Source organism: Chelonoidis abingdonii, chromosome 6, assembly GCF_003597395.2.
Source record: "Chelonoidis abingdonii isolate Lonesome George chromosome 6, CheloAbing_2.0, whole genome shotgun sequence".
In the NCBI taxonomy this organism is placed as follows: Eukaryota; Metazoa; Chordata; order Testudines; family Testudinidae; genus Chelonoidis; species Chelonoidis abingdonii.
This window is the reverse complement of record NC_133774.1, coordinates 94,749,103-94,773,029: the sequence shown is the minus strand read 5'-3', so window position 1 is coordinate 94,773,029 and position 23,927 is coordinate 94,749,103. Positions and strand designations below refer to the sequence as shown.

At 41.5% G+C, this 23,927-nt stretch overlaps 1 protein-coding gene across 1 annotated transcript in view; it reads right to left on the bottom strand.

Annotated features, from left to right (window-relative positions):
- The window catches only part of GLIS3 (GLIS family zinc finger 3), a 273,434-nt gene extending 251,640 nt beyond the window's left edge, over window positions 1-21,794 (bottom strand). Inside the window, exons 1-2 of the mRNA XM_032801814.2 lie at window positions 21,715-21,794; window positions 10,180-10,659 (exon numbers count right to left, since the gene is read on the bottom strand). Of these exons, the coding sequence (XP_032657705.1) occupies window positions 10,180-10,564 (385 nt within the window). The 5' untranslated portion in view covers window positions 10,565-10,659; window positions 21,715-21,794. The remainder of the gene's footprint in view (window positions 1-10,179; window positions 10,660-21,714) is intronic.
- Between the last annotated feature and the right edge of the window lie 2,133 nt (window positions 21,795-23,927).

The following is a 23,927-nucleotide window of genomic DNA, read 5'->3' as shown; positions in this document are numbered from 1 at the left end:
CCCTCTGTCTTCAGTTGGGTTGCACCACTGTAACAGAGAAGAATTTGGCCTCCGAAGTTTGCAGATACACCTCTACCTCGATATAACGCGACCCGATATAACACAAATTCAGATATAACCCAGTAAAGCAGTGCTCCGGGGGTTGGGGGAGCTGCACACTCCAGCTGATCAAAACAAGTTCAATATAACACAGTTTCACCTATAATGCAGTAAGATTTTTTGGCTCCCAAGGACAGCGTTATATCAAGGTAGAGGTGTATGTGTTTTGTTTGATTGGACTTTTCTGCTACGCTGTATTTTGGATACATGTGATTTATCTAAAAAAAATTTTTTTTTAAAAAACCTAATTGCCATAGCCTACAAAGCACCAGGAAAAACAGTGAGGGATTGAATAATAACAGGAGTTAAATTAAATTCTAACATAGAATGGATAAGTGCTGGAATTATGCCTAATACTCTTGAGGGATTTTATAGTTTCAATATAAAAGTAGATCCATTTTGGCACAAGGCCTAATACTCTTGAGGGATCTTTGTAAGTTGCCTGGGGCTTTTGTATACGTGTGACTATGTGTTTGCTAGTTTCCTTGGCTGTTAACATTTTCTTTAATTTAAAACAAACAACCAAACAATAAGAAAAAGAACCAGAAGTTCATGCCTGAGATCATTTCTTTTAGACTCCTCAAAAATGACTCCTGGGATTCGCTTGGGTATTGTGTGACAATATACTTGAAAAACTGCACATCAAATACATCTTTTATGCTCAAGGTGTCTCAACAGCATGACCAATGCAAACTAAATTGCATTCTGAAACATCCTCTGCCAAAGGAACCTCTTGCAACAATAATGTACCCAGTACAGCTTAAATGGAAATCAGGGGAAATATACCTCAAATACACTATCTGCAGTATGCCAAGCCCTACCATATATTTTTTCCAGCATCTTTACAATCCATACAAATACTATTGTATAGGTTGTTGTAATTAAGCTTTGTAAGTTTCATGCACTAAATTGTGTTCTTTTGGCAAAAGCCAAATCTGATTGAAGAATTCACCCAGGCCAGGCCTCTTTCTGTTGTCTTCAAATGCATCTCCCAGCCAATTGCCAGAAGTCCCCATTTGTGATCTCCTTGTGATCAAGTCTAGTTTTGTTTTTTTTAACCATGTCAAGTCTGCTGAAGTATGTGGATACAAACTAAGATCAGTATCATTTAATCACTTCACTGCTGCTTAAACATTGTCAATAACCAGGCTTATAAACTGTTGAAAACTGATTAAAGAGAACAACTGGAAAAAAAGTAAGACTGCATTAAGCTTTCCATGTAAGGAGCTCTACAGCATACTGATGAACTTCTTTTTCAGATTGTGCCAACTAACACATAAAAACAACAGTACTAAAGAGCAAAATAACTCTGTAAAAGATTTTGAATGTGGCTCAAGCTGCTTACTGATTAACGCTTTTGCACATAACACTCCTCTCAAACCTGTGCGGTTATTGTTCCTGGTAAAACAAGCCTTTGTTGACAACTAGGGACAAATGATCCTTACTGACCTAGTTCACAGTTCTCACACAGCTTAACAGTTTGAGAGCTGCTCCTTTTTCCACAGCTAGTCCAAAAACCTTGGCATGATTGATAATATTTTTTTTTTTTACAGTCAGGAAGAGTCTTAGGGCTTGTCTGCATGAACAAGTAGTCTGCAGTAAACTGGGGTGTAAATCTACCCCACAACAGCCTGCCACAGTCTAGCTGTTTATGTGCACTTTGCTGACACATATTATCAGTTCGCTAGAGTGTTATGAGCTGGTCACAGACTGACAATATCCTGGATAAACCTGATGGAATTAAGTTAAACCTTATTGAATTAGATGTAATAACTTCAGGGTCCATTGTATTAAAAATACAGTTGTTTATATAGTATTTTGAGATTGTATGTAACTTTGACTGCTAATGTAATTCCTTTGGCTATCAGCTATGAACTTGTGACCTTAGAAGAGACCCCTTTGGTGGGGTTTGAATGACTAATCTCCTGCCAGAGCCCATGTTAAAGTTGGGATGATCTCCGGTAAACTTATTAAGCATGTGTGTACATGCTTTCATTGTTTTTAATATGTTGTCTCTGTACTGCTTGTATAGGAAATGCCATGTGATGACTTATAACTATTAGTTATCACTCTGTTATTAATCTCTGAAAAGCAAGCAAGCAAGTCTGTTTAGGAAGCCTGTCTTTTGTTGGGAATAACACAGTAAAGGCAGGGAACCATTCAACCTGGAGATAACCCAGTCAGAGGAGAAAGAGGGTCTGCACACAAGAAAGGCAACAGCTAGCGAGCCAAAAGCCTGAGAGTGGCTGCTCTTGCTGAACCACTGGGGAGAGCCATTAATTATGACAGACTTGATCTAAGTACTCTCATGAACTGTTACCATGCATCAGCAGAGAGAACAAAGACAGTTAGACCACAGAAGGCTAGTATGGGGAAGATTCGCATCTCAGCTTGTCGTGGTCTAATCGTTCAGGGAAACAATCTCTTAATGACCTCATGTATCAAGCATGTCCCACTTTATTGCACATAGTTTTCAGCAAAAGTACAACAGCAATCAAACCCACAAATCCACAAGGAAGAAAGGAGAGCAGCAGAATATGGACCCTGGACTTCAGAAAAGCAGACCTTGACTCCCTCAGGTAACTGATGGGCAGGATCCCCTGGGAGAACAATATAAGAGGGAAAGGAGTCCAGGAGAGCTGGCTGTAGTTTAAAGAATCCTTATTGAGATTGCAGGAACAAACCATCCCGATGTGTAGAAAGAACAGTAAATATGGCAGGCAAACAGCTTGGATTAACAGTGAAATCCTTGCTGATCTTAAACACAAAAAAGAAGCTTACAAGAAGTGGAAGATTGGACAAATGACCAGGGAGGAGTAGAAAAATATTGCTCACATGCAGGAGTGAAATCAGGAAGGCCAAATCACACTTGGAGTTGCAGCTAGCAAGAGATGTTAAGAGTAACAAGAAAGGTTTCTTCAGGTATGTTAGCAACAAGAAGAAAGTCAAGGAAAGTGTTGGCCCCTTTCTGAATGAGGGCAGGCCAACTAGTGCCCAAGGATGTGGAAAAGCTAATGTACTCAATGATTTTTTGCCTCTGTCTTCATGAACAAGATGAGAGCTCTCCAGACTGTTGCAACTGGGTAGCACAGCATGGGGAGGAGGTGACCAGCCCTTCTGTAGAGGAAAGAATGTGTTCAGGACTATTAAATGTAGACAAGTCCATGGGCCGATGCACTGCCCATCATAAGATGCTAGAGAGGCAGGTGGCGCAGATGTTGATGCCAAGCCTGGCCATTATCTTTGTAAAACTCATGGCATCGGGGAGTCCCGGATGACTGGAAAAAGGCTAATGTAGTGCCTATCTCTAAAAAAGAAAGGAGGAGATCCAGAACTACAGGCCAGTCAGCATTACCTCAGTCCTGGAAAAATCATGAGCAGGTCCTCAAGGAATCAATTCTGAAGCACTTAGAGGAGAGGAAAGTATCAGGAACAGTCAGCATGAATTCACCAAGGCAAGTCATGCCTGACTAACCTAACTGCCTTTATGAAGGAGAAAACTGAGTCTGTGGATGAGGGGAAAGCAGTGATCTGTTATTCTTGACTTTAGCAAAGCTTTTGATATGTCTCCCACAGTATTCTTGCTGCAAGTTAAAGTAGTATGGGCTGGATGAATGACTATAGGTGATAGAAACGCTGGCAGATCGTCAGCTCAATGGTATAGTGATCAATAGCTCCATGTCTAGTTGTCTACACCGAGTATCACAGACGACGAGGTGCCCCAAGGCTGCGATCCTGGGTCTGCTGTTTTGTTCAATATCTTCATTATGATCTGGAGGATGGCGTGGATTGCCACTCTCAGATGTTGCAGATGACACTAGACTGAGTGAGGAGTGGTGGATGCGCTGGAGGGTAGGATAGGATACAGAGAGGACCTAACAAATTAGAAGATTGGGCCAAAAAAATCTGACGAGGTTCAGCAAGGACAAGTGCAGAGTCCTGCACTTAGGATGAACAATCCCAGCACTGCTACAGACTAGGACCGAAATGGCTAGTGGCAGCAGTTCTGCAGAAAAAGGACCTAGGGGTCACAGTGGATGAGAAGTGGATATGAGTCAACAGTGTGCCCTTGTTGCCAAGAAGGCTAACGGCATTTTGGGTTGTATATAGTAGGGGCATTGCCAGCAGATGAGGACGGATCATTCGCTTCTATTTGACATTGGTGAGGCCTCATTCTGGAGTACTGCTGTCCAGTTTTTGGCCCCACACCACAAGAAGGATGTGGAAAAATTGATGAGACAACAAAAATGTATTAGGGGGCTTGAGCACCTGACTTATGAGAAGAGCTGAGGGAACTGGGATTGTTTAGTCTGTAAAGAGAAGAATGAGGGCATTTGATAGTAGCTTTCAACTACCTGAAAGGGGTTCCAAAGAGAGATGGATCTAGACTGTTCTCATGGTTACCAATGACAGAACAAGGAGCAATGGTCTCAAGTTGCAGTAGTGGGGAGGTTTAGGTTGGATATAGGAGAAACTTTTTCATTAGTGAGGGTGGTGGGTGAAGCACTGGAATGGGTTACCTAGGGAGATGGGGAATCTCCTTCCTTAGAGGTTTTTAAGATAAGGCTTGACAAAGCCCTGGCTGGAGATATTGGTTGGGACTGGTCCTGCTCTTGAGCAGGGATTGGACCAGCAGACCTCCTCAGGTCCCTTCCAACCTTGATATTCTATGATTCTAACTGTCAGATGTGTCAAGCTTAATGCTTGTTGGAATCACAGGAATTATAGATGGAAGAGGCTTTTGCTGGAGGTTATGGGGCTGTGTAAATTAGAGCACAACCTGTTAAATGTGCACTTTTTTTTTAATGGCTCCAGTTTGGTAGTTTTACTAACAAATGTACCTGGATGATTTTTTTATAATGTATCTCAAATATTTCCAAAGTCACACTCTACAGGTCAGATTCAAGCTTCAGTTACTTCTCTGTACTTCAACTACATTGATTTCTACAGAGTTTTTTTGGTGTGATTGAAGGCCAGATTTGATTCCAAAGCGCTGATTCTCCACTACATTCAGCGTGACGGCCAAAAGAAGTTGGTTGCAACTCCCTGATGCAGACATGCTCAGCACTTGTGCAAGGTATTGCTGCACAGGGCAGCTCAAAATTATGCCACTGGCATAAGATCCCTAGAGGACTGGATCTAGTAGATTAGAACACCATCCTGACACACTCGCTCCCCTTCTTGTCCTGCCCATGCCATGCCCCTTATGCACTCCCTCTTTCCTCTTAAATTGGGCATAGGAGGGGTGGATGATGTAGCAGCAGAGCAGCCACCTCCATCAACCATATGCCAGCAAAGAGTTTCTCTGCTTGGGGAGAATTCTCCATTAGCCATCTTCTGCTGCTTTAAGGCCACTTTGTGCTGGCCTTATTGAATTGGAAAATCCAGCCCTAAATTTGTACTCGGCAAAGTTTTAACCAACATTGTAGGAAAAACTGCAAAGTCATTTGAAGTCATAGACCCTTTCTTTAAATATTCATCATTTTTAGAGAGATTTTTTTTTTGCCATGTGATATTTGAGAGTGCATCAATGCACAAATTCATGACTAAGAAGATTTCTGTCTCACTTTCACATCTTCTCAATAATTTTATTGAGGCATTGTTGAGTTTGAGTACTTGTGGGATTGTAGCTTGGAACATGAAAAGATAAGACTATCCCCTTAAAGATACAGGTCCGTTTACCAGGCCAGAATAGGGATCACATACCACTTCATTCTGACGACTGTAAGCCCAGTGGGACTCCAAGAACAGGAGGTTCCAAGCATGGCATGTATGAAAATTGAACTCCTTCGAGCAGCACTATGTACAGCTAGTTCTTTTACTTGTTTGTCCCACAATGAAGCACTGTTTGTGCCCTAAATGCTGCTTTCAGTGAGCTGTGAGTGACCCTTGGTTTTCAGAGCTACTGAAAGTCTTAGCCATGACTATATCAATCACTTATTAGTAAAAGGCGGATGCTGTTGGAGTTAAAGACAGAGGGCTCGATACTGCGCTTCCATTAAGATAAGGGGAAGTTTTATCATTGTCTTCAGTGGTTCAGGTCCTGGGTTTGCCCAAGTTAACAACAAAAATTAAGTATCTAGTTGAGATTTTCAAAGCTGGCCAGAGATTAATTCCAATGGAAGATGCGTAAACTAAATCCTGTCACTGTTTTGAGTATTAAGACTCTTGTTTCTCATCATCTAACCAAGTTCATTGGGGAGCATTTTCAAAAACACTCAGTGTTGGCCTAACTCTGTTTTTATTAGTCAATGGGAGTTTTTACGATTCAGTGGTATTAGAGATAGCCCTGAAAACTGAACACTTTTGAAAATCCTACCCAGAATTGGTCTTTATGTCACTTTACTATTCAAACTCATTATACTCTAATAAAATTCTCTAACAAAAAATTATAAAAATTGTCAGACCAAAGAAAACCATGACGCTATTCAGAGCAGTAGTGGTATGACCACATTCTTTGTGTTCCTTCTTCTGTGTCTTCTATTTTCTTAGTGTCTTGATGGTGCTTGGGCTGGTGATAAACTATGTGTATATTTCCTTCTAGTTCAAAAACTGTCATTACAATAAAAACACTACAGGCTTTATCCAAAGCCCACTGAAGTTAATGGGCTTTGATTCAGATCCTAATATGCACTTTTAGGTGCTACTATCATACAAACATGCAACAAAGAGGCAGTTCCTACCCTGAAGAGTTTGCAATCTAAGTGTAAGACTACAGACAAAAGGTGGATAAATAAAACAGAGTGGGGGAGCCCAAGGAAACAATGAGTTAACACTGGTCAGCATGACAACAGTGGTCACAGCAAACCAGCTGCCTAACCATAATCGAGATTTTTGGAGGCATCACTGAAAACATCCATAGTTTTAAGGATGGATGTGAAGGAGGATAATGAAGTGTCTTTTTCAGTATTTACCATGAGCTCCTCCCATGCATTAGAGGAAGCATGGGTGGAAGCATGCAGGTGCTTGTAAGAATATTATAAAAACGGGCAGTCAAGGCTGGCATCATTTATGAAATTAAGATGACAGTTAATATCTCAATATTGTGTAAGAGACAATAGGTGTGTTGGGGCTATAGGTCTCAAAAATGCAGACAAGTAGTTTGTGCTTGTTGCAATGGAGAAGGAGCAGCCCGTGGAGGGATGCAAAGAAGGGGGTGAGATGGTCATAGAGATGTTCCAGGAGAATGATCTTTGCAACAGCATTTTGAACATCCACAAACAGTGCCATAGACAAATATGATCCTTTACCAATAGAATAAAGATAGCTCCTTCTCCAAGAAGATTACAGAGTAGATGTAAGAGCATAAATTACATTTCTGATACAGAGGTTTCTAGAGAGGAGTTTACATGCAGGATGTGAAATTAACATACAGCATAAGAGGCAGAACTGAAGCATAAAAACAGTCTTCCTATATAAGTTTTCTACTGAGATCTTACCTTTAAAATCCTACTATGTTATGGCTAGCTGTTGAGGTAATTCCTTCTCAAATAGAGAGCACAATATTCTGTTGCCAATTATTGGCTCATCTTGCAGTATCGTTATATGCTGAGAAGTCACTCTAAAAACGGCATTGTGGGTTTCATGATTATGGTCACACAATGATTTCAAGATCAACTTTATGACGTTTCCAAATGGAAAGGTTTTTTTCTAAGTTCCAGTGTTACAATCTCACCAAAGGATATAAAAGTCACACTTGTTTATTTTTGGTTCTTGCATTATTACCATTCATAAGGAGTCTGCAAGTGTAACTTAGTTAACAATTCTACATCTGATGTACAGGCCAGAACAAAATCCAGGTTATTTTCACATAACTGTTGACTATGTAAATGTAGGGATAAGAGGAGTAAAAATATGGAAAATATTTATTTTTGCAAGAAAAGTAAACAGCAATCAACTGAAAAAGACATAGGGAGCAGATATGTTATGCAATCACATGCCATTTGTACTGAGTCATTTTTCTGAGCATAACTACACTTTAAAGGGATGATGTCAACTTGATTATGTGAAAATGGTACATTTTTAAAATTTTCTTTCCTGAGACATCTCCTTTTAAATAATATATCCTGGAGTTTTGGTAATTATTTATTTTAATTATAAGACTTTTCTACTCCCTGTGATATTTCAAATGGTCTTTTAGGCAGGCCTCAAAGCAATACCAAGCAGGCCCAGGCCCATGTCTCTTCCCTCCTGCCCTAATCCCTTTTCTCTCAGCCCACTCTGCCTGCTGCCTCTTAAGTGTCACTTTCAGCTTTGCTGATGCAGTTACTAGTGAATATCCTTTTGCAGAGCCTGGGTAGATTTAAAAAAAAAATGAAACTGATTGTTCACAAAGTGCTGTTAAATACACAAATCTAACAATAAATTCTATTTCGCTAATATTTTTATGTATTGAAAAATCCCATGATGTCCAATATTTTCTTTATTAGATGCCTTAACACTGTACTTGTAGCCATATTATGCAATCAGTGCCACAAATGAAGTAAGATAATGCTTAACTAAAGTAATAGACACACAATAGTGCCTGTTCAGACTTGCCTTTCTTATCCAGAGAATAAGAAGAAAACTGTATGTTATGGATTCTTACCATACACAAATGCATTACAAAACATTCCTCTTAATAGGACAGAAGGTGAGTACCATTAGGAATAACACTTCCTTTTGAACTTTTGCAACATAATTACAAAATAGAAATGTAGAACTACTAGTATCTCGAGCAAGCATCTTTTAATGTAGACTGTTAGCGTTTTCTTTTCCTGACGTCAGCCCCAATATCTATATATATAACTTTACTAAAAAGCAATTCACATACCAGGTAGCCCAAAACATTCTACTTTTCCTTCCATGCCAAAGAAAATATCCTGACTTTTCAACCCACTTTATCCCTTATTTAAAAGAGCAGGGAAAGTTTAAAAAAAAAAAAAAATACAGTATGCCCAATATGCCTGTTATGAGCAGATGTAGACATGGCATTTTCATTAAAGTCAAGGATCCTGTGGCACCTTATAGACTAACAGACGTTTTGGAGCGTAAGCTTTCGTGGGTGAATACCCACTTCGTCAGATGCAACTGACGAAGTGGGTATTCACCCACGAAAGCTTACGCTCCAAAACATCTGTTAGTCTATAAGATGCCACAGGATCCTCTGCTGCTTTTACAGATCCAGACTAACACGGCAACCTCTCTGATATTAAAGTCAAGAAATCCCTCAAATACTGCAGCCACATACTTAGAATAAAGTTGTGAAAAGCAAGAGACAGCTGAAGCAAACCACTTGGAATAAATAGGATACCTCACCTCCACCCCTCGAATTTTCACTCAGACCAAAACCTTTTCCCGACGTTTGAAAAAGTTTCATTTTTTTCCTTCATTCGATCTGTAATTCTCTGCATTTCCAGGGCTGGAAGGGGTGGTGCCAAAATACCTAAAAATGGTACTATTTCCAGCCTGAATCAGATCCCCCAGTTCCAGCCTTGTTTTGCAGACTCCAGAGCTTCATGGAGTTCAGATAAGTCTCTGAAGTAGCAAATGCCTATCTAAACAGAACAGAACTCCACACCTTGTGAGGTCTGCCTCACTAGTTAGAATGACGCATACAATGATTCCCAATCAGTAAGTCATGGATGAAGGGTGCTCAGTGGCCAGTAGCCCTTCGAAGTATCTAAAGAGCTTTACATACTGTGCAGCACCCTTACTTCAAAAACATCAACAACACTGCTGCTTCCATCAATGAGCAGTTGTTAGTCATTCATAGGAGGCTGTGCTCTTATATCCACTATTGAATTTTTCCTGTAGCACTTGCACAACTTTGCTACAAAAGCAAATAAAATTGCTACCTGGACTTGTTGATCTAAGATGTTGCAGTAGCAAAACAAAGTCAGAAAACATTGATTATATGCTCACTGGCATTTTTGCACAATACAACAATTATGGGCAATCACTAGATATTGCAACTCCTGTGGTAATAATCAAACTGCGAACTACTTAAATTTTTCTCCAATACTGTTAAGCATGAGATAGCAGCAAAGGAAGGATCATAATCAGAAAAATAGTACTAGTAACATTAAAAATCGCTCCTACCTTTAATTGTGCTTGGGGAGAAGGTGTTCCCAAACTCCTGCTGCTTTGGTTTTAAAGACTGTGGTGCTGGCAGCCCTGGAGGCTGTGGGACTTGGAATAAAGGCTTCCCACTTGTAACCACTTGTCTCCTGGGACTTAAAGCAGGGAGGTGGATGGTACTATCAGTGATGTTGCTCTGAGGAGCTACTCCTCCTCCAAAGGGCATCTTCAAGTGGAGGTTGGTAGACAAGTTTCCAATAGCTGGGCTTGGGGTGCTGCTATTTGAAGATGGGCAGGGTGTTCCTGCATGAACTCTGATAGGTGGAATTTGCTGTCCGTTTATCATCCCAGGACCATGGGGAGTACCTGAGGTCCGGTGGCTCATACTGCATGACTTCCCATTCATTGTCAAGTAGTTGCAATGATCAAAATGTGTTATACAAATCCACAGGTATCAATGACATCAGGGCAAGGTCAGTATGTTATCCATAGTGATTAAGCCTGTTAAAAATACATAAATGAAAATATTTTATGCTGTAGTAAATAATATATGATGACAGGACTGTACACAATATTTAACAATATGAAAAAATATTGATTGTGAGCAGCAAAGTATGAGCAATATACAGGCAATCAAAGAGAGAGGACAAAGCTAAATGATGACTCAGAATTATAATAAGAAAGCCTGCCCCTTCAAAAGCAGAAGTTTACAATAAGGTCAACTGTCTTCAGACTAGATAAACTAGCCATGAAAGGGAGTGAATGCTGAGCAAGTCAAGGAAGTCAGACTGGAGTGAAAAGCAGCTGCTGAGTGGAAGTCATAACCAGGATGAGACCACTATCCCATTCTGCCAGCCCTTCACTCTGTTGATTAAAAAGGTGCTGAAAACCAAAACAAGCAATATTCAGACACATATAAGACATGAAATAGATGCCAGCTGACATTCTAAAGGTCAGAAATACAGCAGAACTGATTGCAGAGGGTTTTTTCTCTACTACATAGCACGCGATTCTACTAGGAAAAATTCTGTAAGAGTGCTCTACTGTGCCAAGTTCATAAAAATAATTGCAATTATTGCAAAGATGGATCAAGATGTAAATCTTCTAGATTCAGATTATTTTTAATGTCCTAATAAAGTGTAGGGCCAAATTTTCAAAGGCAGCCTTTTAACTGTGCAAGTTTTTCCCAGAGTATTTTTCCACTTACATTTTTATGAATGTTCACGTGTAAAGACACAATCAGATCTGTGAAGAGAAGCAGCATTTGTGGATTCAAATCAGGTGGTTAAAGATATCACACAAATGGGATAATTTGGGTCCCAGTTCAGCAAAACACTCAAGCACATGCTTAATTTTAACCACCAGATTCAGGTGTTTAAATTTAAGAATATGCTTAAGTGTTCTGCTGACTCAGGACTTAGATACCTAGCCAACCATTTTGCACAACTGCAGTTTGCACACACAAAACTGAGGCTCAAATTACACACATTTATATTCATCCAGACACACAGAACTCTATCTTGCAAAAGACCAAGAACCCTGGCCCCAATCCAGCAAAACACTTAAACACATGAGTAGCCCCACTAAAACCAATGGACACAGGGCCAGATGGTTCATGATTGAAGTCCATAGGACTACGTGACACAGAGGCCGCTTGGCAAAGGGCCCCCTGTTCTTTGCAAACAACTCGTCTCATATCTGACAAACTCACTACATCAAACACATGTCTTGCAGGGTATTTATCCATAAAGTGAAGTATCTACAGAAAACTTATAACTTATGAAGACTCATTACCATTGCAAGATGTACGTACAGGTAATATTTAAGGCAGGACGGGCAAAAACTTTTTGGCCTGAGGGCCACATCAGGTTTCCAAAATTGTATGGAGGGCTGGTTAGGGGAGGCTGTACCCAAACAACCAGGCCTGGGCCGGGCATGCTCCCATCCAATCCCCCCTCCCTCCGCTTCTCACCCTCTGACAGCTCCCCCGGGACTCCTGCCTCATCCACTCCCCCTGCTGCCTATCCTCTGACTGCCTCACCCCTAACTGCCCTCCACTGCCCGATCCAACCCCTCCTCTCATTCCTGAATGTCCTCCCGGAACCTCTGCCCCATCCAACCACCCCTGCTCCCTGTCCCCTGACCGCCCCCGGAATCCCTGCCCCGGACTGTCCTCCCACAGCCCCATCCAACCCCCCTTTTCTTCCTGACTGCCCCCCCCCCAGAACCTCTACCCTCTTTCACCACTCTGTTCCCCGCCCTCTGACTGCCCCCCCCCCATCCACATCCCCACCCCCAGACCACCAACCCAAACTCCCCTATCTTCTATCCAACCCCCCCTACTCCCTGGCCCCTTACCGCGCTGCCTGGAGCACCTATGGCTGGCAGCACTACAGCCATGCCGCCCAGACCACCAGGACAGGCAGCCAAGCTGCCTGGCTGGAGCCAGCCATGCCATGGCACAGCACAGCACAGAGCACCAGGTCAGGCTGCGGCTCTGCAGCTGCACTGTTGCCCAGAGGGTTGCGCCGGTGGTGGGGCAAGCTGAGGCTGCAAGGGAGGTGGAACAGCAGGGGAGGGGCCAGGGGCTAGCCTCTCGGGCCAGGAGCTCAGGGGCTGTGCAGCAGGGTCCCGCTGGCCCGTAGTTTGCCCACCTCTGACTTAAGGAATAATGTAACTATATTGAAAGTATGCTTTATGGTCTTGGAGTAAAAGTTAGTCACCATGAGATAATATTTTTTGGTGATGACCCATTCAGAGGATCTGGGATTTCTCTGAGTAGCCAGTGTCAGGAGCTAGAGATCACAGTGGAACACTTCAAGGGAACTCGGGGACTCAGGCACATTTCTTGTTAACCTGCAAGACAGACACAAGGTGGCATAGGCCACAGAAGAGTGGCTGAGTGGCTAAAAGGCTGGTGATGTCTCGGAGCTAACACTCAGTTACTACTAGCAAGACTCCCACATGCTGGAGGCAGGGATAACAAGGTGACTCTCAGTGCCAGGTACCCAGAGAGCCATCACAGACGACTCTACTCACATGCTTAGAGTTAAGAACTTCAATCCTACAAGGTCTAAGCACTATGGCCCTGTTCTGTCCAAAAAAACTAAGCATACACTTAACTGCTTTGATGATTTGGGACCCCAGTGCTCAGCACCATGAAGATCAAATGTGTGTGTATTTTATATATATAACGTTTAATATATATCAATTAATCACATAAATATATACACACGTGCATACACATATTTCAGTTTGTTATTCGATAACAAAGAGTCTAATCCTATTCCCTTATTTTTTATTTTTTTATATTACAAGAATGTAAATTAGAAAACATATTGGTTAAAAAGCAGTATCATTTATTTTCATGCATGGCTGCAGCATAAATCACATTTTGCAATTCAACCAAGGACAGACAGAGCTGAGTGTTCTTAGATTCCCAAGGTTCATTTTAGTAAGCAGAATGTACTTTGCCCTAACACAGGTGACTGGCTCTTTAGAAAAGAGCTTATAAACAAAAAGCTGTCATGCTGTTGGCAAGGCTGTACACTACAGCAGTATAAATCAGCAGCAAGCCTAAATCATTCTTGTCTATAATTTTTAACTACATTGGAAAAGTGCAAACATAATAAAGAGGAGATTATACATGACAGGTTTATTACTTTTGTTCAGCAACAGTATATTTAGATTGACAGAAGAATATTTCTATACAATATATATACCTAAAGGGCCCTATCAAATCCAGATCAATATATTCCATGTGTTTTTAATACTCTGATTTCCTTGTTATTTTTTCTGTAATACTGTATGCTACAATAAGATGCAATACTTGGATTTGTTTTTGTCATACTTTTATCATATGTTACTGTTTTTCACACTTACAGAAGAAATTTATTATACTTCACTGGATTTCAAGCTAACCATTGTACCAATATAATTAATTAATTTCAATTATACTTAAGTTGATGTTCTTCACTTGATAGGTATGTGTAACTTTTTACTACTGATTGAAATTTATGTGCATGGAAGAAAACACACCCATTAGTCAACAATATTAAAGGGACACAGTCAAAATAAATATATATTTTAAAATATAATAATCTTTGTGACTAAAAATACCATAAATTTTCCAAAATAAGCCAATTTTTAATAATCTAATTTACTTTTCACCATCTCTGCCCCTTTCTCCTTTTTCATACATACACATAATTTATATTTTGAACTGCAGCAAATTTACAGCACCTGCAGAAGTCCCCCATATCCTCTGTGGTGAAGGCAACTACAGATAAGTCATTTAGCTTCTCTGCAATTTCTTCCTTAGTTTCTCCATACTTCTGTTACAGGTACTTACCTGCCTCCCAAGACCGTAGTTTCTGACTGCCTCACAATCTTTAATGTATTTATCCTCACAACATCCCTGTGAGGTAGGAAAGTGCTATTATTCCAATTTGATACATGGGGAATTGACGCACAGAAAGACTGACTAATTTGCCCAAGGTTACAGAGGAAATATCTGGCAGAGCAGGAAACTGAACATGGGTCTCCTGAGTCCCAGGCAAGTACCCTTTCTCCCCTTTACTCCCAGCTAGCTTAGCAGACCCACTGATTCTCTCATAGGTTTCCTGATTTGGATATACTTTGAGAATGTTTTTGTGTCTTTGGCTATTTGCTCTTTAAATGCCCTCTTCACCCTCATTTCCATCCTACACTTTACCTGGCACAGGTTATGCTGCATTCTATTGGCTTCACTAGGGCTGGATTTCTGCTTTCTGCAGAATACCTGTTTGGCTTAAATAATCTCCTGAACTACACCATTTAGCCCTGGTGGGGGTTTTGTTGTTGTTGTTTGTTTTTTCCACCAGCCCATCCTACTTATTTTTTTGGTTAACCGTGTGCATGATTTCTGTGACTGTTTACATATACTTTTGTAGCCTCCATGCCAAACATAAGGATTTTAACTGCTGTAGTTTTTACTGTAGGGTATTTTTAATTCCCTTCCTCATTGGTAAATCCACTGGCCTAAATTAATTTTATTGGGGTCATTATTACATAGTCAGTCAATAAGTGTTATATTTTGGACTAACTCCTGTCTGCCACTTCAGGCTAACTTGGAGGAGGACCCTTACATGCACTCAAATCAGTGTTCCAGGAAGCCACCATTTATTCAGCCGAGAAATTGCTTCTCTAAACCGTGCCCCATTTTGATATTTGACCAATTTACATCTGTAGTTGAAGTTATCCTTCGCTAGTTTTATTACATTTAGTGCTTGTGTACATGGCAAATTAAATCAATGGAGCTATATCAGTCAGCATTCCCACTCTTCATTATTTCAGTTCAAGTCTGTGTGCACACTCTCTTATTTCAGTGTCTTTACATTGATCTTGTTAAACTGAAAAGGAAACAACTTAAGTTATATTGCTATAAAAGCACTGTTATACAAAAATAAGAGTGTTCACACAGAGACTTAAAACCGAAATAACTAAGGATGTAAAGTACAACAGATATTGCTGTTTTGGTTCCATCAACCATATCGATAATGCCTTAATTGCAATTTGATCTCCCTCAACATTATGCATACAGTATCCTTCTTCTGATCAGGAAGCCTCTGATGAAAGGATAAAAAAACTGGGCATGTTTAGTCTTGAAACAAGATAACTGAGGGTGGGACCTGACACCTGTCTTCAAATATTAAAAAGAGAACAGTAATCAATTGTTCTCCATGTCCACTGAAGGGAGGACAAGAAGTAATGGCTTAATCTGCAGCAAGGGAGAATTAGGTTAGATATTAGAAAAAACTTTCTAACTATAAAGGTAGTCAAGCTCTGGAATAGACTTCCAGCCTCACTGGAGGTTTCTAAGGACAGGTTGGGCAAACATCTGTCAGGCATGATCTACATTTACTTGGTCCTGACTCAGTACAGGAGGCTGGACTTGATGACTTCTCAAGGTCCCTTTTAGCCCTACATTTCTATGATTCCATAACTCTGCTATTATTTGTATGTGGCTTCAGATTTATATCCATACACATTCTACTGTATGGTCTTTATCACTTACAAATATTATCTGTCTAGATACTATGGAATCTTTTATAATAGTGCTACTCCTTTCCCTCTACAGTTTAGTTTGCCCATCCGGGTAGATTATAGTCAAATATTATAATATCACACTGATTTTTATCATTTAACAATGTTTCAGTCATGCCTATTACTCACACAGGGACCAGTTCAGCAGAGCCTGTAACTGTGTGCTTAAGACCATCCCTACTCAGCAAAGCACTAAAACATGTGCTTAACTACAAGTCAGTGGGACTTAAGTAGATGCTGAAAGTTAAATGCATGCTTAAATGTTTTGCTGAATAGTAACTGACTGCTGACTTAGACCTATAACCATGCCCTAACATAGTTTAAAAAAAAATCCTTCTAATCATATTAATCATGGAAACTGTAAGTATACTGCATAAAAGAAATAATGGAATACAAAATTAAAACTGAAACATGTAAATACAAATGTATCAAATGGAATATCTTCAATCAACTTAACATTCAGAATTTAGAGAGAGAAAAATATTACCAATAAAATGAAAACTGTCCTGAGATTGTATTAATTTATTAGACAGATTTTGCTTTACTGTAACATCATCAGATACGTGATATAAACATGAGCATTTTATTTTGTCTATAGTTGAAAATAACATTTAAAAATGGGTAAAGTCCATTCCTGGGTCTATTCTTCCTCCCACTGATATCTGCAGAAACATGATTAGGCCCACTATTTTTAAAACTGTATTTTATTTAGCTGACATCATTGTTACTAACAACATGACAACAGTTACTCAAAATGCACGTCTGACTAATGAGTCTACTCTCAGTAAACCACATAGTATGACTTAAATTCAAGCTGCAGAACTGGAAAAACTGAATCAATTCATTCATAAAGAGAAACAAAAGATGAATTCACCAATATCTGTGCCCCTGCTACGGTATGCATACACAGTATAAATACACTGAGGGTAGTCCTCTGGGAAGATAAAACTCATTAACTTCAATAGAAGTAAAGTTAGACCAATGGTGAGTGTCTGAAAATCTTACCTGTACAATTTGATCCTATAATCCCTGTTAAGGAAAAAATTCCCAACAAAGTCAACAGTAGTTTTGTTTGAGTGAGAGGTGCAAGTCTGGGTCCCTATAAGAGAATAGGTCAACAATATTTTATGGGTCTAACTTAAATCATCAAAAATACTGAACATTCAAGGATTCATATTCTTATGCTATTTGACTCACTCTGTTGCAGCTCTTACAGTACTCTAGATAACATTGTTTGGAAGAAACTCAGAAAAAAGACTGATCCTTTCTGAAGTGTCTTCTCTCTGGAGATATTCAGACTTTTAATCTTATGTTATGCATTTTTTTGCATTGCATCTCAACAAACCAGGATAATAAGTATTATTAACCAAAGATTTCTTGACAAAAGTATTAATATACAAAACCACTACATGATGTTGAGTTTATATTGCTCTGCACATAACATTACCTAACATAAAGCCACAAAAGCAAGAAGACTGAAAGTGAAGGCATCTAACAGTCCCAGAGACACACATCTCACATCTCACCTCTGGCACAACCAGCATATACCTCAGATAACACACCACAACCATAAAACTCTGACCTTGTAGAAATGCAGCCTTCCAGCATCCCTTCCCTAAGCTCCTCATCACCACTCACAAACCAGCCTGCCTCCAGACTCTCTCCCTACCATCTTTTCTGCACAGGTTTTAAAAAACACCATGCACTTATGTTTGAGTAAGGGGGTGTTGGAAGGGAACAGAGCTGTCATGATGGCCACTCAAATTGGTTAGCAAAGCTCCCCCTCTGACAAGAACACTGTTCTTCACCCTACAGGTTTCCCTGCTTGCTTCTTGACTGTCCATTTTAGCTTGAAGTTGTCAGCCATAAGAGGTCTTCAGATAATATGGCCTCAATCAGTCTTTCACAGCCATCAGTCAGTCAGAAACCCATACACATTACCCCCACTGAAATGGTGAAAAGTCAGTACCCTCCTTCACATCATGTCCAAGGTCTGATGAGTCATTGGGTAGAATCTTGTACTCACCCTGAGAAGGAGAGGGATTGGAGCCAGTACCTGCTACGTCTGCCTCCAATTTTGGGTTTCTTCCCCTGAACCATCAGAAGCTTCAGAGTCCAAGTGGGCCTTGTGGGCTCCTGCAGTTTCTATGTCACAGATGCTGCTGGGGACAAGATTTAGTCTAGAGTAGGCTCAAACTTAGAAGCTGATTTTCCTTAAAATATGAGGATGTGTGTTGTTAATTGGAGGTCAGGATAAAGCCCTTTCTAGGGTTATCTGGCTCTAGTTCAAGGATCACACAATGGTATTGCTATTAAGTCACTATTAAAGGCTGAAATCCACATTTTTCCTCCTTAAATGGCTGGAACTTACCCATTACAACAAGTGACTTTTAAACCTTGTTAATTCATTTAAGTATTAATTTGAATAAAAATGATTTTAAATCATCCAGAGCAGAATTCTTTCATTCACACTAGTATGAATCTGAAAAAACTCAGAGTCTATCCCCGGAGTAAATTTACACTGATGCACCTAAGCATAAAATCTGGCCTCTTAACTTTCAAACTCCATCTAAATTGATATAATCATTACAAGAAAATAAAATAAAGTACTGAAGAAAGTACACGAACCCACAGAGGGCATTATTCTCTAAAGCTCTTTTCACATTAGAGCACACACTGTGCTAAGTACAGCCATGTTTGAAAACTTATCAAGTCAGTTTTAAGCAGAACTGTGTCTGACACCTAATTCCAAACACTTGTAGTGAGCAGACTGTGGATCTCTGACGTGGAGAGGTCAACAGCCCCAGGCCCAGTCTTGTAAATCCATACTCGTAAAAAGTCTATACTCCCCATTCACAGTCCCATTAGCTTCTCTACACTAGTGCCCCCACCCCAGTCTTCCATTGCCAACCACCAGAGCTAGCTATGGTGAGCTCCAGTGCAGAAAGGACAACAGCAGCTATGTATGTTTTTGCCACCCATGTTACCTACCCTACTCAGAACGGGCTTAGATTACAGGGTGGTAGAATCACAGGCACCATTGGCATCCCCTGGACACTAGATCTCCCATTGTGGTTAATGCAGTGGTGAGAAATATTAAGAAAAATAGCAGTGGAGATGCAGCCTCTCTCACTTTCTCTTTCCAAAGCTTTTAATTAAAAAGTTAACAGTTTCCAACAAACTATCTTAGTGTCTCAGAGGAGAAGGAAAAAAAATATCCAGTTGAAGCCTGGAACAGAAATGACAACTTAGCGAAGTTTAACAAATAGAAATTACCAGTGACACAAAAAGGCCTGAAGATTAAGCTATCACTTTGGTGAGCATTGAAGGGCTCTGTGGCATTTCTTTGATGTGAGTGACACTTGTGGTTGCATTTGGATTACAGGAAGTGCAGGGTTGTTGTTTTGTTTTGTTTTTAAAGGGGAAGATTTCTACCATCTGAAGAGAAACCGCTGTGTAAGGGGCAGAATTTAGCTCTAAGGAGAGCTGGGAGAAGTTTTTCAAGATTCTGACAACATTTTTTCAGGAGAGCATTCACAAAAGCTCCCAAAGAAACCTATCCATCTATTTTAATCAGCTGCAGCCCCCTTCCTTTCCTAGAAGCACTGGGGTGCCCACTGCGGCTGTTCACCCCTTGGCTCTGGTTTGCAGCTGAAATACCAGCACCAACCCTGGCTACAGTGAGACCCTTCCCCAGCTCCCACTCCTCCTTGCTGGAGGGGGACAGGAACCCCCTGGCTCCCATTGCCTCCTGCTTCACCCATTCCACTGTCCCCTGCTGGAGGGGAAGGGCAGTGCCCTCGGCTAATGGCTGGGCACGGGGACTATATCCCAGCTCCCGAGACTGCAACGGGGACGGTACAAGCAGATCTGCAGCCACGCTGCCTCTGGTCAGCTCCCCACCCGCGGCCCCCTAGCAGCAGCGCGGCTACCGAGCGAGCGCACCAGCTACCTGGGCTCAGCCTTGAACGCGCTTCTGAGGCGGACTTAAAGGAGGGAAGGCGCCCTGGTAAACTGACATCACCGCTCAGGTGGATTTCACACCGCTGGGGCCACCACGGGGCTTCTCAACTGGGCTGCGAAAGCCCGTCTCCCGTCCTCTCTGCGGTGCTCTGAATATGGCATTTCAGTACAGCAGAGACTGACGTGTGCGTAGAAAAAATTAGCCGACCCCTGCCAACGGGTATAGTAATTATTAAATGCACCATCTATATGGAGATCCTACAGGTACCGGTCAGCTGCCAAAGGGTAAATATGAGTCACTTGCAGTGTCAGTATCACCCCCGTGCTTTACTCTATTCTGTGCCCGCAAACAAACGCAGGGGAGAGCATCAAACAGTCATTTTCTTTCCAGAGTTCAAAATTTCCTCCTCAAGGTATTAAGTCTCGGCTTAATCATCGACACGATGACAAATCCCCCGGAGTCAGAGAATACTTGTGCCAATTTTCCAGACATTGCTATTTCTCTTTCTGTACAGCAGACTTCTTATAAATGAGTAACTTCGAAGTAACTTCACCACAAGATTTAAAACAAAAACAAACAAACAAACATTGAAGCCTGAGAGAAGACTGCTGCAGACTTATGCTTTCCAAAGGCAGGCTGGGCAGTTTGCAGAAAAACGCTAGATAATGCATAGGACTGGAGCTGAGAACCAGGATAAAATCCCTTACAGTGGGGATGAGACCTGGGAATAATATTTGACACTAGGCACGAATAAAATGTAAACGCATATGTTTGCTGGAGAGCTGACAAAAACAGGGCGTTGAAGGGTCTTACATATAATTGTTGGGTGTGTATACATATCCCAACTCCAGCATTTATATTTACACACGCTCACACACACTCTATAAAACAACGAATATATATTACAACTACACGTAAAATAAACTATAACTAATGAAGACTTAATTGCCTGCATATGCACACCCAGTATTTATGAGACAGCATTCCTCATGTCATTCATTCACCCACTTCTTACTCTTCCCTAAAGTCCCCTTAGGTCTAAAGTTTACACTAGTTACTAGTTGACAAACTACCAAGCCTTTGCTTTGCCTGTAAGATTTCGTGAGCCTCGTCTCTTGTCAATTAACCCTTCGCCTCCTCCCGCAAATAAATCTCACACCCATCTGTGGTCAGATTAAAGTAGCCACTGCCCCTTTCATTTTTACACATTGTCGTTCTACTATACATACAGCCATAGGTACATCAGATTCCTTGTGGGAAGTTGTACTCTGCCCACCTCTCAGCTGATAAGTAAAGCACACTCTACCTTTCCCTCTGAAATACACTTCCCCGTGAAGGAGGAGAGGGGGCAAGTGTGTATACAAAACAGTTTAGACTCCACAGGATTGCTGCTGCTGCCGTGGTGTTTTTGCTATCGTGCGTCTCTTAGCTTGGTTTGATGGTAGGTCAGCTTTTACTTTTCTGTGCGTGCGCCTGTAAGCAAAGTTCCTATGGCAGCATCCACTTACCAGGTAACCAGGTTTTCCACAACAAAGCCCAAGGTGCATATTCCTTCTCCAGGCAGAGCCTGTCTCTCCTCTAAGCAAGAATGACAGCAACTACTTGCAAGGAGAGAGCCGAATAAAGAAAAGCAACTTTGGTTTTCTTCAAACACACTTGAGAGAGGCTATCCACTTGAGCATGAACAGTTTCCATCAGGTCTCGGGAAGACACATACAAAGAGAGGAGTAGGAAAAGTTGCTTTTTCTTTTCGGGGTGGGGGTGGAATTTGGTTTTACAAAACTTGAGGGGCTCGCCTCTCACTGCCAGGTCCCGCAGTCAGTGTCCGTAGGTGAGGAAGATGAAATTGACTTGTTTGATGATGACCTTGCTAGCTCACTGCTGTAATTTTGTTCCTGTGATGGGAGAGGTGCTGTCTGTCCACGCTTGTTTGGGGAAGAAGGAGGTTCGGGCTGCAAGCGCCAGGAATTGGGCGACCCGTGCTCTCCGCTGGTTGTATCAGTGCTGTGTGGACAGGGGGATTGCAGTACAGGGAAGGAGGCGGGGGGTGAATGCTTAAGGGCCGTCAGCCAGCAGCCTCCCGAGTGCCAGAGCCAAGGAGGGGAGGGAGGGGGCAAGGGGGCGGGTAACTCCTGGTCAGCCGGTTGGCTAATTCAAAGACAGAGTGTTTCTCTCCCCCTCAGCACTCACTCTGACTCACACACAGGGGGAGACTGGGAAAGAGAAACTAGGCGACTGACAGGCTGGTGACACTTCCCTGCCTTCCTGGGCATTCTTTATAGTTGTACTTGATTTGGTGTGAATAAGGATAGATCCATTTCCATGTAATCCCCCTGCACTGCTTCCTGGTTCTGGAAACATTGAGAGAGAACATGGAAAGCCCAGTAACCCCACAAAAAGAACCAGACAAATAGGTAGGCTGGTTTCTGACCACCTCTCCCAAAAGAGTTCAGGGTATTTGCCCAGTGTTTTGGTTCAGCCCATTAAAGAACTAGATCCATCTGTAAAATGTGATTCTGGTTCAGATTCTCAATGGACCCAGGGTATTGGATCAAATCTTCTTCATATTATACTGCATATCCACAGCCACACACTGTGCTCAGTTCTCTTCTAGGGTTAGCCAGCGGAACCAGGTGGATGGGTGCTGTGGAGGGCAGAGCAGGCAAGCACAGTTTAGGAAGTGGACAAAGCCATCCTGGAGTGTGGGTGTAGTGTCAGTCGATAGTAGGGCCTGCCTACACCAGGATCAAAGACATACTAACACATCAGCATGAACACCTACTTCTAACACCTGTTAAAAACGCAATTTGCCTTGCCTTCACTAGGTCTTTAAAACCTGTTAGCTAATTTTTTTAAAACACATAATTTTTATCTTAGTATGGGTAGCTCCTTAGAGAAGCATGAAATAAGCTTCTGTGGATCCTGGGCAGTACATCAGAGCAGAAGCCCCAGGATAACAATCATGCATTCTTAGTGATGGGATCTGCTCTAAATATAATCCCAAGAAAGGCTAGCTGTGGTACTGTAGATGCAGCTGCCTCCACAGACAATGGAGATTGTAAATTCTGCACCTACAGGGGTGAATCAAGCCCATTAATGTGCAAAGAACTACAGAGCCCTGTGATAAATTGTATTGGTCAAGTGCTTATGGTCTTCTCCTATGCACTATGCCCACTAAATATATCACTACCAGCACACTGTCCACTACTCCATCTTCACCAAGGCTACTTCTAACATTCCAAACTGCTGAGCAGCTGCCAACACCTCCCTTTAAAAAATAAATCCTGGAGAAATGTTTTCTTTCCCCCCAAAAGATAGAGTTTGCCCCCCAAATTACACTGGCTTGAGGCCTCAGATAGACAATGTACAATCTTGTACCAGAGATAGGTTTAAGCTTTAATATATCACAATGTTTCATAGACAGAAAGAGGAGCATTAAGCTTTTGGAAAGAGGAGATGGCCAGATTTCCAATGGGGGACACAATATTTGCTTGGGGTCCTACAAGTCTTTAAACCATGATTTGAGGACTTCAGTGGCTCAGACATAGGTTCGATAGAGGAATGGGTGGGTGAGATTCTGTGGCCTGCATTGTGCAGGAGGTCAGACTAGATGATTATAATGGTCCCTTCTGACCTTAAAGTCTATAATTAAGTTCCAGAGATATCGGACCTTAGCAGCACGGCATAACTAAGTATGAAAACACTAATTCAGAACTTTTAA